Genomic DNA, 14954 nt, shown 5'->3' with positions numbered 1-14954 from the left:
GATCTTCCTCCATAACCCCATTTCCACCTCCTCCCACATTGGGTTACACCTGCCAGTAGTCTAGTTTCTTCTGCCTTTCTCAGCTGCCATTGTTAGTCTGGGCAAGTGTGGCCTAGGGATGCAGAAGCCCCTCCAAGCTGCTGTCCCTCTCGCAGGCCGTTGCAGGAAGCCCCTCCAGCTACATCACATCCTGTTTTGGAGTCTTGCCCATTTCCCTGGCTCTGAGCACAGGAACAGCTTTGCATATTATTAAACCACTGGCCAAGTTCTTTAGATATGCAAAGTAGCTCTCAATGGCCCTGTTCCGCTTCCATCATCCCCCAAGTGATAGCTTTGGGGGTTTTCTCCATTGGGGGGACCTTCAGCTCAATTCCCTGTTACAGTCTTAGTTACCTATTTGCTGGCTTGTACAAATTCAGGGTCTTTGACCCAGGGGTAGGTAGGGGAGATAAATTCCCTCTTACCATGTTTTTTTTTTTTTAGATGGCTTCATGACTCTGGGTAGGTTTTACTTAGTCCAGCTTCAGTTGTTTTATCATTTGTGAATCTAGATGAATTAGTAGGGAGGGTGATCCTGAAGAGTTTGTAGGATAGAAAATGGAAATTAGTTATAAGTATGTATTTATTATAACTAAAACAAAACTTTGGAATTTTCTGGAATCTGTAAGGAACTAATAGATTCACATGACTGTTTTGTAATCCCACAGTGCTGAGAAGCACATATTGAATTAATGAACAGGAAAATATTACATATGTACAAGAAGCTTTGAAAAACCATAAACTTTCATTTCAGCACATTTATGATGCAATATTTCAACTAGAATTTTGGAAGACTTTTTTTTTGTTTGTTTTTACATTACACATATGTTCTGCTTCAGGTTGGCATGTGGTCACTAATGTAGAGCTTTTAACTTTCCTTTTATACAAGACCTCTGAAGTAACTAGTAACAAAAAAACCTTGATCCAAATCCATTTTTCTTCACTTCAGTGAATGGTTAATTCCATTCTTCCAGATGCTGACCCATTTAGTCGAGAAATCCCCTTGAGCTCCTCTTTTGAGTTGCATCTTGGGTTCAGTTACTTCTAACCGCATGAGCTATTCTTTAGGTCAAGACGCCATCTTCTCTTCTCTGGGCTACTGCACTAGTTGATCTTGTTTTCGCCCTGGCCCATCTACAGTTTCTTCTTCATTTGGTAGCCAGAGTGATTCTCTATAAAGAAGTCGGGTCATGTCCCATCCTGCTCCTAGGCTTTTGCTAAATGAAATCCACCAAAACCTACAGACTTAAGGATCTTGTGTGTTTGGTGCCTGGCTGGCACTCTGACCTTATTTCTTTTTTTATTCTTCTTCTTGCTTCCAGTGTTTCAGGTGCATTAGCCTCCTTGTTATTTGTCAACCACCCCTGGCATCTTCTTACACCTGGGCTTTTTTGCATGTGCTATAATTCTTTCTTCCTATTCACTCTTCCACTGGATATCCACGTGGTTCACTTTTCATCTCCTTTAAACCATTACTCAAACTTACCTTATTAGAAAGAGGCTTGCCCAGACTACATTACATAAAGTGGCACTTGCTTCCCTCTGTCACAGTCTGTCCCCTCATCCTGGTTCACTTTTCTTTAGAGCATTTGTTATCTGATGTATGATATACTATATTCATTTGTCTTTCTCAGTAGAATGTACGCTCCATGAGGGAAGGCTTTTGTTTTGTTTTGTTTTGTTGTTCTTCGCTGCCATATCCTTAGCACCTAGAACAGTGCCTGGCATATAGTAGGTCCTCAATAAATATTTGTTGAATGAATGAATCTTAAGTATGTCCTTTGAAAGGAATACTTTTTATTAAAAAGATGTCCACTAGATGGCATTGCTTTCAAACTTTATGTAATTAATGTCATAATTCTTGTAAAGAATTATGTAAAAATTCTTTTCTGTTGCTCCAAACAAAACAGATCTTTGTGATGGAGATTGTCATGAGAATTTGCTATGATTAATGTAAGGTGTATAGAATACTACATTTTATTTGGTTTTTCATTTGTATATTTTTAGATATCTTTTACAAAATTAAAAAGACATTAGAGAAACTTATATAAAATTACAGCGTATTGGTATGTTAATAACCATTTGATACAGTTATTTAGCCTGATAACATGGTTATTGTTTTTATCTCTGTGCACAGTTCCTAAGATTGTAAGGTTATTGACCCTGTTTGTCTAAGCTCATTAAGCTTGACCTTAAAGGCACCACCATGCCACTTAACTTTTTGTCAAAAACCATATATGATTTTATGTCCCCCCTACCTTTTCTAATGGTTATTAAAGTGAGTAAGGCTCTTTTAGTTTATTTCATACCAAACCAGATAAATTGTGTGTTTTTAGGATGGAAAGAAAGAAAATACTCCCATGGCCTAGTAATGGAGTATCTAATGTATTTAATGTCTAGAAGTAAATTTTGTCATCAGCAAGAGCTCTACATTTCACAGTATTAGGGATATTGCCATTAACCTCTCTCTCTACCAAAGCATTAGGGAAAGAAGAAAGCATGATAACTATGAATAAAGTCAGTTCATGTCCACGTGGTGGCCACCTTCCTTCTGAGGGACGTTACTGAATGAGAGAGCAGTAATAAGTTCCAGAGCTTTAAACCCCTAGTTGAAATCCAGCAGAGTGTTGGAGGCAGAAAGTTATTGTCTGTCAGCTGTTCAGTTGTTGCCAGTGAATTAGGTACTCTCAGTCTGGTTCCTAATCAACTGAGTGTCCACATTTTGAAAAACTATGTTTCTGATAGATGTTGTTATACCTATCCTTAAAAATCAGTGGGTTTCAGGTGCCAGAGCTTTTTAGCTGGTTTCTCTGACTAGCACTAAACTAAACTCAGCAAATAATTGCCCTAATCAGAAAAGTTACACATTTTCCTAGACCCTCAAAATATGCCTGTTCTGCTTTTTCCAATGCCATCTCATTTCCTCTTGCTCTCATCCCTTAGTGCATTTCCTTTTTCCCCCTCTGCTTGTATGCCTTTCTCAAGAACTTCTCTTGAATGGTCATTTGTTCCATTTTGTCCTCTTTACATGTGTTAACTACTGTAGTAATTTTTCTTCTCCCCGTTCAATCTAATGATGTTTCTTCTTTTCAAATTGCTTAAAATATGCCTCACAAATATTATTGACTAGATTTCTTTAATGTTTCTCTCTTCCTGTTTTAGATTTTTCTCTTCCATTTCTGATTATTGCATATGTGGAGAACTTATTTTGTTTATCTATTTAAAGTTCTCAGCCTCTTCCTGGAACTTACTATTTAGAAATGAAAGCACTTGTTCTTTTGTGCTTTGTGTCTTTAAATTGAGCACAAAATACAGGCTGGTTTTTGTGTTTCCAGTCCTTTTTCCCAGTTGCCCTTGGATGGTTAAGTACAGGACTAATAAAGTATCATTTTAAATAGGAGACAGTTATATTCATAGATTTACATTTTTAAATTTTAACCAGAAATATTTGAAATTTCTAGTATTGTTCTCCATATCTTGTGCTAGTAACAATAATAGTTGCATCTGTATCAGCTTGTCACTGTCCTGTGCTTACCCCAAGCATTAGGTCTCATTTTGAGGTCAGAATTCAGTGTTTAGAAAATCACTTTTTTATTTACTAAGGAAATATTGGACAACAGTTATTATAGAAGCTAATTTTCTGTTTACGTAACATTTATTTTGTATGATATTTTTGGGTCTGAGACATATTTGTTCTCACAGGCATTGTTGCTTGCTCAGCGTTAGAGGAGACCCGAGGGCCCCTGCTGGTCTCGTGCTCTGTCTGATCACCTCTCCTGGTATTTACGAGGAAGGGCTTACTTTCCCATCTTGTACATTAAGCCATTTTGCTTGCACCTGCTCTATTGATAAAGCTTTTGTTCTAGTGTTCCTTGTGGCTTATGAGTTTCCTAAGTAAAATTCATTAGAGGTTCAGCAACGTGGCCTTAAATATCATCGACTATTTTCATTTATGCTCTTTCTTCTTCCACAGACTGATTGAGATAGCCGAATCTCGTTTTCCCAGGTATTTTAACACTGAGGAAAAATTGCTCTTGATAAGCAGTAAAGTTTATCTTTATCGGGAACTCAGCTGTGATGAAGTTCTACAAAGGTATGCTGTTTTAGATTTTGGTATTTTAGCAATACTTTGAAGATTTATTTTTTGTTTTTCTTGTTTCCAGTTTCTGAGTGAAGAAAAAGTCCCTACATATTAAGATTATCGGAAATAATTATTTCCATGTTCTTTATTCACTCTGGCCTGTTGAAGTATTTCTTTAAAAATGAAAAAAAGAAAATGAAATGAATAAAATATTTTCTATTAAGTGGTATGGTGATTATCTGTTGTTTTATTAACAAATTATCCCAAGGTTTAGCAGCTTAAGACAGAACACCTATGTTGTTTCACAAAGTTTTTGAGGGTTAGGTATCCGGGAGCTAGGTGTTTTAGCTCAGGGTTGCTCAAAAGCTTGAAGTCTAGCTGTTGGCTGGGACTGTGTTATCTCAAGGCCTGCTTGAGGCTGGAGGCTCTTGGAGAATTCCAGGGTCACTCACGTAGTTGCTGGAAGGTCTCCCTTCTTCCCAGATGTTAGCCAGAGGCTTCGGTTCCTCACCATGTGGACCTCTCCTCACCATGTGGACCTCTCCGTAGGTCTGTTTACAACACAGCCACTTGCCTCCCGTCGAGTGCATGACCTGAGAGAGTGGATCAGTGAGAGGATCCCAGATGGAAGCTGTAGTCTCTTATAAGGCACTCTCAGAAATGAGGGACCCTCATTTTGTCATATGCTATTGGTCACAAGACCAACTCTAGTGTGGTGTGGGAGAGACTCCTCAGTGTGTGAATACCAGGAGATAGGGTAAATGGGGGGCCAGTTTGGAGAATGGCTACCACAAGTAATTTTACCCTAAAAGTGGAGCTTTAGCAATATTATAGGCGATCTAAGGAATGGAAAAATTTTGGGTTATTTCCAAAAGAGTGCCACATGTATAGAAGAGATATATGAAAATAAGTTATGTTTATTGGATATTTGCAATCATCACTATAACTTAGGAAAGAACAATGTTGTTGTTTTTAAGTTGGTTAACTTTCGCAAAGTCCTATTTTTTATTATTAAACTTCTCTACTATTTTACAAATTCCACTTTTATAGGATTGAATCCTTAGAAGAAGACATTATTTCAAAAGGAGTCAAACTTGTGATTATTGACTCCGTTGCTTCTGTGGTAAGAAAGGAGTTTGATACACAACTTCAGGGCAACATGAGAGAAAGAAACAAGTTCTTGGCAAGAGAAGCAGCCTCCTTGAAATATTTGGCTGAGGAATTTTCAATCCCAGTAAGTTTTGCTTTTTCTTTCTTCTTTACCTTCATTTTCTTTTGTTTTTAAAAATAGAAAGTTCACTGACATAATATCAAGTAATACAATGAGAAGGAAATATCAAACCTTTCCAGAGATAGCATAGTCTAATTGCTATAGCAGATATCATTAAATTTGTTCGTTGATTGAGATTATTTTATCCTTTTTACAGTTTGAGCCTGGAGCAGATTTATTCATTTACTGACATATGATATTATGTGAGTTTCAAGTGTACAACATAGCGATTAGACAGTTATGTAGCATACAAAGTAATCAGTCCATTACTGTTGGCTTGACTCTCAGTAGTGGGAGTTATCAGGAATGAAGATGAGGATATATTGCAAGAGTTTGTGGCAAGTAAGGTGCAAGATACAAGTGTTTGCTGAGTTACATTCCCATTAGCAGTGTGTGGAAGAGTTCTTCTTGTTCTTCAGCCTTACCAACATTTAGTATTGTCAGGCTTTTCAGTAGGCTTTGACAGCCATGTGTCATCTCAACAGAAGACAAGAATTCCTTAAACTGAGATAAAATTTAGTTATGATTTCATGATTTTTAGATTTGTGTTAGAAAAATTAAAATCTGAGACCTTGTAACATAAAGAATATGTACCAATAGTGTAAACTACCACACAACCTTTGAAATTTATAAAATCAAGCAGTAAGTCAATGGAGACAATGTGGCATATAAAAGGTTTTACATATTTTTGTGGCTTTTAAATTCATATTTTGGATTACATGATATAATTCCTGGTGAAGTCAAGTACTGTAAAGTTTATCATGGATGATGATCTTTTAAATTTTATTGGAGCTGCTTAAAATGAGAACTCAAATTCATGTTTCCCCTGGTCAAGGGGAATAAGGGAATTTAAAAATAATTTATATCACCCAGACTGGTGTTGCTCAGTTGGTTGGGCATCTTCCCACAAAGCGAAAGATTGCCAGGTCAAGGCACACGCCTGGATTGCATGTTTGGTCCCCAGTAGGGGCGCGTACGAGAGGCAACAATCAATGTTTCTCTCACATGCCAATGCTTCTCTCCCTCTCTTCCCCTCTAATAGATAAATAAATATTTAAAAAATATTTTATATCGAGGAGAATAAGGGAATTTAAAAATATTTTATGTAGTTACTTGATTGAGTGAAAAAGTATGTATGCTTTTTTATCAATTCATATGCATGCATTGGCTCTGGAAGCTCATAAAGAAACTTTGTTGGTTGCATCTGGAGAAGGAAAGTAGGGGCCTGACGGGGACTTAACCATTGATGCATCAATCTCATCCAGTTAGTAATCCTTTCTTACAGCTGTTACTTAGTACCCCTTTAATTTAAACACTGCTTTTCCTCTTTTAGCTCCTGTGATTGGCTCCATTTCAATATATATTTAGTGCCTGATTACTTCCTACCACCCTCAGTTCTATTCCTCTGGTTCCTGGTGGCTAAGAGTCCTGGCTTTGGAATTAGATGTTGGTTTGAACCATAGCCTCTCTGCTAATTTTTTGACCTTGAAAAAGTTACTTATCCTAGCTCCAACTCTCAGTTTTCCATTTGAAATAGGGAATAATAACATCTGACTTATGGGGGTGTGAGGATTAAATGAGATAATGTCTGTAATGTTCTTTGCACAGTGTTTGACACATTCAGTAAAAGGTAGCCATTAATAATTAAATTCAGTAGTTACCTCATTCCAGATGCATGGTATATTTTATCTCTCTTTTCCTAATATTTATTTTCACAAGACTTCAAGCTCCTCAGAAGGGAAAATCATGTCTTACTCACTGTCATATCCCCTTTTATCTGTTTTGTTGGTGGATATTGTCACTGCCTGGACCCTTCAATACCTGGTTAACTCATTCTTTGGATCTCTGTCTCTTCTTTTTAATTCCATCCTCAGCAGTTGTGTACAAAACTCAGTGCTAGGCACTGTGAGATCACTGTGAAATTAAAACTATAAAGATGAGTAAAACAGTCTTTGCCCTTAAAGCTTCTATAAATAAGTTAATTGCAAGAGACAAATATTTAGCTTTCTGTGGTATAATGGAGAATGAAATAAGTATCTTGTCTACCATTCTTCTGTTTCTAACAGATATGTAAGTAATTTTGTACCCATTTCTTGTCCTTTCCTGGGACTATAGATTACACAGAGAAAAAAAGGCAGGTGAAATAGATCTTCATGGGCTCTAGTTAAACTTTTATTATGTCTAACCTTGATCCTTGCTGTCCATTCTTATTCAGGAAGATAGTGCTTGTTTGGAGACAAATAGATGGTGGTTAAACTATTAAAGCACAAGCAAAATTCCAATGTAGTTGCTGAGAAAAAATTAGAAGTGAAAGGAAGTTGTGACTCTTAGTCGCCAGTGTTTCTGATACCAGAAAAGTTGGCGTTTGTGCTGCATGCCACTACCAGAACCAATAAATTGAGACAAGGATTGAATCTTTATGGGTGCTTTATCTGATCTAAGAAGAAGGTGGGTTATGTACATTTTAGGTAAGCGTTTGGAAAAAAAAGGTTAATCAGATAAGAGTTGCAGTGCAGCAAGGATTTTCCTTGTATTTCCTTATCTGCTGATCCATAATTCTTTATCTGCACCACAGAAGTTCCCTCCCTTTAGAACACCATGGCTCAGATATCATTGCAGAACCCCTGGGGCAGGAAGCTGGAATTGCTTCTAGACCTCCTGGGGTCAGGCGTTCCAGTTGCTAGAATAATAGCTTTCTGCAGGCCTTCCTCACCTAAGCCTATCAACTCTGACTACAGCTAAAATCTTTAAATCTTGAGCTTCCCTGTTCATTAATCACTTAAGCCCTATTATTGGATCATTAATGATTGATTTCAAGTAATGATTGGGATTTGAAGTCTCTTTTAAGATCAAGGACCTTACTTTGCATCTCAGAGTTTTAGCATCAGAGAGTTTGTGTTGTTTTACTGGCAAAAGTAAATAGTTGTTGAAATTGTTCTAGGTTATTTAAATAATCTACAGTTATTTATTTATTTATTAGAGAGAGGGGAAGGGAGGGAGAAAGAGAAGGAGAAAAACATCTATCGGTTGCCTTTCGTCTGCACCCTGGCTCTGGGAACTGAACCCACAACCTAGGCATGTGCCCTGACTGGGAATTGAACCAGCAACCTTTTTACTTTGGGAATGATGCCCAATCAGCTGAGCCACACCAGCCAGGGCTAATAACCTACAGTTTTAAAAGGTTGTTAATAAATAGCTGCATCTTACTGAAAACTTAACTTTTGTTCCAGGTGTTGCAGTGAACACATTTCAAACATTTTTTTATTTAATACTTTAAAAAGCTTTGTGAGGTAGGTTATATTACTCCTGTTTTATAGATAAAGAAATTGAGGTTTATTGGGGTTAAATAACTTACCAAGAATCACATGGCTAGTAAGTGGAAGGGGTAAGGGCTTAAACTCAGATCTATTAGATTCCAGTGCACGTGTTCTTATTCACAATAAAACATTGCTTCTTAATTCAGAAGGCAGAATTATTCTGCTCCCTTGCCTTTTACTGACTAAAAGCTATTCAATACTCAGAATGCTTTCTTCCAGTCCTTTTTCAGTGAAAAGTCTCACACTTTGCTTTATGCCTTGTTGCTTTTGCTTCTGTGAGTGGTGTCTCTATTTCAAATAAGAGAAACACTTGAACACTTGCAGCTTTGTTTGCATTTTCACTTATATAGAAATCATATGTGTGTGTTAAGCTTATAATTAATGCCTTTTATCTGCCAGTCAATATGCTAAAAATTTGTTGGGTATCTGTTTTCTAAAGCTGAAATTGTCAAACTTGTAGCTTAAGTCCTGTGATAAGTCTGCTGTCTTAGGAGAATAATTACTAAATATTTGTACTTTGGACCTCTTTTGAGGAACATCTGAAGTACAGACAATGTCCTAAGATTCTGCTTTGAGGTTTAATGAAGACTTAATATGTGTTGCGACTGGACAGGAGACATTCTAGTTTCATGCATTGCCAGATGTGTCCAGTAAAAATTGCCGCGCATGAATTTAATGAAAAGTCTCTAGGAACTTACAGCTTAAGGTAGTTTTTATAAGCATCATGATTCACAGGATCTTTGGAGTATATATTTTTGGGAAGGACAGTTCGGACATGAACTTGAAAAAGATGCTTGCAGTTATGTGGACCAAAGTGCACTGTTTTAAAGAAATTATGAAAATGTTATAATGTGAGAATTTTTTTTTTTTTGCTCCTAGCTTTAAATTACTAAAATTGGTTTGATTTCTGAGACTGTATTGTAATGAATGTCTTTTTTTGTTTTCTTTGTGATCTTTAGTTCAGTTTACTGCGTTGTCCAATTAACGTGCGCTTGGCCTTCCTTATGACCTCAGAAATGACAGTTTTGTGCTCAGCAGTAGACTCTTCTTTCACTTTTCTTTTCCAACCATTGGGAATCATGCTTTTAAAAGTAAACATTATACTGAGACAGCCAAAGTACCCAGAATTTCAAGTCAGAAGATATGAATTTTAAGTATGGACTGTATTTCAGCCAGCTGTGTGATTGTGGACAAGTCAGTTCTCCTTTGGGAGCCTCAGTATTCTCTGTAGAAAGGAGATAAAGGTTCCTGTTTCAGAAGGTTTATTGTTATTATTGCTAATAATATTAGTAGATGCAAAATAGTAAATACACAGGTCCTGGCACAAATAACGCTTCTTTTTTATTACAAAATCTTTTATTACAAAATCAAAAGCATTTAATACTGTAACATAATAATATCACACTCAAGCACACCATATGACATTTTAGGTGAAATGTTCAAATTAAAACTATAAATTATTATACCTATGTTATTACCCTACCAGCCAACCACTCAAGCAGGCGCTGTTTGTGCTGGACCCTGTATATTGCTATGTTACTAACCTTTATAGAGGTTTTACAGTTCGCAAAGCACTTTTATATAATAATTTATAGGAAGATAAGTATATGTAGATATACAAACACACACATATACAGCTGACCCTTCACATCCATGGGTTCTGTATCTGGGGATTCAATCAACCTGGGATCAAAAATATTTGGGAAAAAAAAATACAGTGTTATGTTGGTGGTGGTGTGTGTTACGTACTTCGGCCTGCCATGGTGCGTCTGTGCTGAACATGTGCAGGCTTCTTTTTCTTGTCATTATTCCCCAAACAATACAGTGTAAACAACTACTTACGTAGTATTTACATTGTAATTGGTATTATAAGTAATCCAGAGATGATTTAAAGTATATGGGAGGATGTGTATAGGTTAACTGCAAATGTTATGCCATTTTCTATAAAGGACTTGAGCACCCTTAGATTAGTATCTGCAGGGGGTCCTGGACCAATTCCCCACAGACACTGAGGGATGATTCTATATCCATATCTATATCTCTATCTAATCTAAATGTCTATCTATATGATATATATGTATGAGAGCACTTTGTAAATTCTGAAGTATTATGTGAATATTAGTTGATATGTCATAACCAACTGAACCCAAATTAGTGGCTGTTTTCAGCTTTAGTTATTTGAATGATAAATCATGATTTTCTAAATTCAGATAATGAACTTCTATTTAGCTAAAATAGTTTTGGAATGCTTTCTTTTAAGATGTATTTTAAAATTAAAATTACCATCTGATTTCTATATGATACTTATTATTTAAAGAAATACAAAGAGTGGCTCATTAAAAATTATGAGATGAGTGGTCAGGAGTACTGGGGGCTGGTATCATTAACACTTGGGGGCGCTCCAGTGAGGTTCCTATTCTGCTAAGGATAAGTTTATCACTTGGTGATAAATCAATGTGATTACTTAAGAATAAATATTTAGGAACTTTATGTTTACAAAATATCTTGCCGTTGTTAATTAGCCTATGCCAATGTTTATCTCTATATTTTGTGCAGGATTTCCAGACACCCCTGTGATGACTTATTTTAACTCTGAAGTTAGTTGATACTTGTCTGTATAGTAAAGGGGCCTTCAAAGCTTACTCAGTTGTTCAATTGCACTTGCATTTTCCCAGGAAAATTATTCTGAACAGCTCCAGAAAAAGCATTATAAAACTTTTCCTGTTTGTTTCAGAACCTCGAAGTTTCTAGGATGTAAAAGTTCTAAAGTGTAACTTAAATATTTCTGTTCAGAAGTTAAATAGACATTTTTAGAGTAACCATTATTTAAGGCATTTTGTAATGATGAAGTCTTTGCCTTCAAGACTCTATTATATTCTCTTAGTGGAGAACGATACATTTAAGAGAAGACCAACATGATATAAACTAATAGTAAGTATTAAGTAAGTGGTTGTGGCACGTACTGTTATTTGCCTGCTTAGTATTCATTTCCATCTTTCCCCTGTTAGTAGGTCCCTGATTGTTTTTAGTGACAATGTGCCCACCTTAACCAAAAGTTTGTGGTAATCATATTCTTGTTCAGTGGCAGGTAGGCTACAAGACCCAGTTCTGGCCAATGATAACCTGTTTTAGTTCTGTATTACTGCTTAATAAATTATTCCAAAAGGTAGTGACTCAGAGCAGTCATCATTTATTATTTCTCCTCTGGGCAAGGAATTCAGCTAAAGCCAATGGGGACAGATTGTTTCTGCTCCATCAGGTCTGAGGCCTCAGCTAGAGACTCAAAGACTGCAGTAGTATGAAGGCTTGTTCATGCTATTTGGCAGTTAATACTTGTGTCTACTGGGAGCCCAGCTGGAACATTCACTCATAGTTTCAATATGGTCATTGGGTTTGAAGAGCCTCCTGAGAGAGAGCCCCAGATGGAAGCTATGTTCTTTTTGCGACCCTTCTGCAGAAGTCTGCTGTCCTCTGTTGGCAGAGACTCTCACAGGTGCCCTCCCAGCTTCAAAGGGGGAAAACGTGACTTCTCAGTTGGAGTGGCTGTCACACTGTAAAGAGAACACATGGGGTGGGATAAATGTATTGGTGTGCCCATCTTTGAAAAATCCAGTTTGCCACCACATTTAAGGGAAGGCTCATTAGTAGGGAGGGGGAAGCTACTATGAAAGCTTTTATTTCCCAGGTAACAGGCAGTGATATTTCTGGCATGGTCCTCTGTTGTTTATTCCTTCCTTCTGCCTTGAAGGAGCAGCAGCCATCTTGTACCCATGAGCCTATAAAACAATATGTGAAGGATGTTGGCATCATTGGATGTCAGCCCTGGACTAGCTGCTTCCTGATTTTTTCTTCTGTGAGGCAATAAATACCTATTTATTTAAATTACTATTGTAAGGATTTTAGCTTTTTTAAAAATTTATTTTATTTTTTTAAAACTTTTTAATTGTGTTTTTTTCCATTCCACTTGTCCCCCTTATACCATCTTCCACCTCCACTCATCCCCACCTCCACCCCCCCAAATTTATTTTTTATTTTTTAATCACAGTTGACATACATTATTGTATTAGTTTCAGGTGTACACCCCAGTGATGAGACATTTATGTAACTTACTAAGTGATCTTCTCAATAAATCTCACATTCACCTGACACCATTCTAATAATTAATGTACAGTGTCAGGTTTTTAGTTTTTATAGCCGATTATAATTACCGAATCTCATGGTTGTTAACCTTGAGCATTCATAGGAATTACCTGGAGGGCTTCCTAGGGGTAACTTAAAGGGAGAGGTGGAACTTGGGATAGACGGATAAGATTTGGACAATTAGGTTGAGGGAAGCAATTGAAGTATTTACAAATGGGATGAACAAATACATGCAGGCATAAAAAGTGTCAAGTTTTTTTTTAGGACTTCTGCAGCCTTACTCTTTGATAAACATTTCCCCATTTTGCCCGCCCCACCGCTACTAATCGCAATTCTACCCTTTTTTCCTATGATTTTGACCCTTTCTTTTTCTTTAAAGATCCCACATGTAGCCCTGGCCATTGTGACTCAGTTGGTTGGAGTGTCGTCCATGTAAAGCGAAATGTGGGTTTGATTCCCAGTCAGGGCACATTCCTATAGTGCAGCTTCGGTCCTGATTGGGGCACGTTTGAGAGGTAACTGATCAGAGTTTTTCTCTCATGTCGATGTTTTTTCTTCCTCTCTCTCTCTTCTTTCCCCTCTCTCTAGAATCAATAAGCATGCCCTGGGGGAGGATAAAAAAAAATAAAATAAAGATTCCACATATAAATGGATCATTGTCTTTCTCTGTTTGACTTTTTTCACATAGCATAATGTCTTCCGGTTTTGTCCATGTTGTCACAAATGACAGAATTTCCCCTTTCCTTAAGGCTAAATAATGTTCTCATGTGTGTATCACATCTTCTTTACCCATTCATCAGTTGACAGGCACTTTGGTTGTTTCTGTATCTCAGCTATTGTGAATAAGACCTTTTTACATTTTGACATTTCCCTAGATTTGTGTAGTGCCAGATTAGTGCAGTGACTTGAATTAGGTACCAATTAGAATTCAAGTTGAAAAGCATAGATCTATGTCTGAAGATAGCCTTGTATAATAGTTTATATTGTGCATTGTAGACCTGGAAATAGTGAGCCCAATCTGTAAAATAATCACATTCCTTTAGGATTACTGGTTCAAACAAAAATTTCTCATCTGTTAGTGAATTATGACTGAGATGTTTGCCAAGTTTTTTCCTAGGAGCAACTGTTGCACAAGCTTTGAGCCCCTATAGTTGACCCCTGCCTTTGCTTTCTGTTTACTAGTAAGGAGTGCTTCTTACCGAGAACATTACATTTCCTGGGTGGGTCTCAGAGTTCTGTGAGGTAGAACAACATCAAGGGTCAGATCACACAGCCCACATTTTTGGTATTGATTTCAGGGATCTCTGATGCAGTTTATGCGACCCTGATTTTTGATTAAACTAAGTGGTAAATGTTTGGCATTTGTGAGACGTGTGGCTAAATCTTTTTTAGACATTTTTCTCTACAACTTGTTGCTCTGTCTTATTAGAGGGAAATGTTTTTTTTGTGTGTGTGTGTTTTTTTAAAGATTTCATTTTATTTATTTTTAAAGAGGGGGGAAAGAGGGAGAAAGAGAGAGAGAGAAACATTGATTGGTTGCCTCTTGCATGCCCCCAACTGGGCACCTGGCCTGCAACCCAAGCATGTGCCCTGACGGGAAATTGAACCAGCGACCTTCTGGTTTGTGGGATGATGCTCAATCCACTGAGCCACCCCAGTCAGTGCTTTTTTTTGTTAAAGCAACTCTATTGAGGTATAATTTACATATCACAAAGTTTACCTTAGGAGGAAGTTTTGCTTCCATGCAAAGATTGATAGATTCATGAGCAAAGCCCAGATTTCTTCATTTATTAATTTCTTCATTTATTTATCTTACAATATGAATTTATTTCTTTACTGCTAGGCTACTATATACTCTGTTGCCATTATTATTATTCTTATGCTATGATTTATAGATTCTGAAATAACGACTTCTGTCATTTTAAGTTGATAAACGTATTTTTAAATTATAGTTTAACTCTCATATGAAAAAAATGCTAATAGATGAAGGAGCTTAGAAAGCCATCTGACAGAATGATTTTAAATACTATAAGCCCTCTTATAATAATGATTTTAAATGGGATTTCTAAAATCAGGAAAAGTTGATGCAGTGGGTTAGAACAAAATG

The 14954-nt window shown here is 36.8% G+C and overlaps 1 protein-coding gene across 1 annotated transcript in view; it reads left to right on the top strand.

Moving 5' to 3' along the window:
* Positions 1 to 6732, top strand: part of RAD51B (RAD51 paralog B) — a 37798-nt gene extending 31066 nt beyond the window's left edge. Inside the window, exons 6-8 of the mRNA XM_054567612.1 lie at positions 4013 to 4132; positions 5171 to 5354; positions 6724 to 6732. Of these exons, the coding sequence (XP_054423587.1) occupies positions 4013 to 4132; positions 5171 to 5354; positions 6724 to 6732 (313 nt within the window). The remainder of the gene's footprint in view (positions 1 to 4012; positions 4133 to 5170; positions 5355 to 6723) is intronic.
* The last annotated feature ends 8222 nt before the right edge of the window (positions 6733 to 14954 follow it).

Source organism: Pteronotus mesoamericanus, unplaced genomic scaffold, assembly GCF_021234165.1.
Source record: "Pteronotus mesoamericanus isolate MK-2021 breed Mesoamerican mustached bat unplaced genomic scaffold, CSHL_Meso_final contig_182, whole genome shotgun sequence".
In the NCBI taxonomy this organism is placed as follows: domain Eukaryota; kingdom Metazoa; phylum Chordata; class Mammalia; order Chiroptera; family Mormoopidae; genus Pteronotus; species Pteronotus mesoamericanus.
Note: the sequence above shows the minus strand (reverse complement) of the source record. Positions and strands in the feature narration are given on the sequence as shown.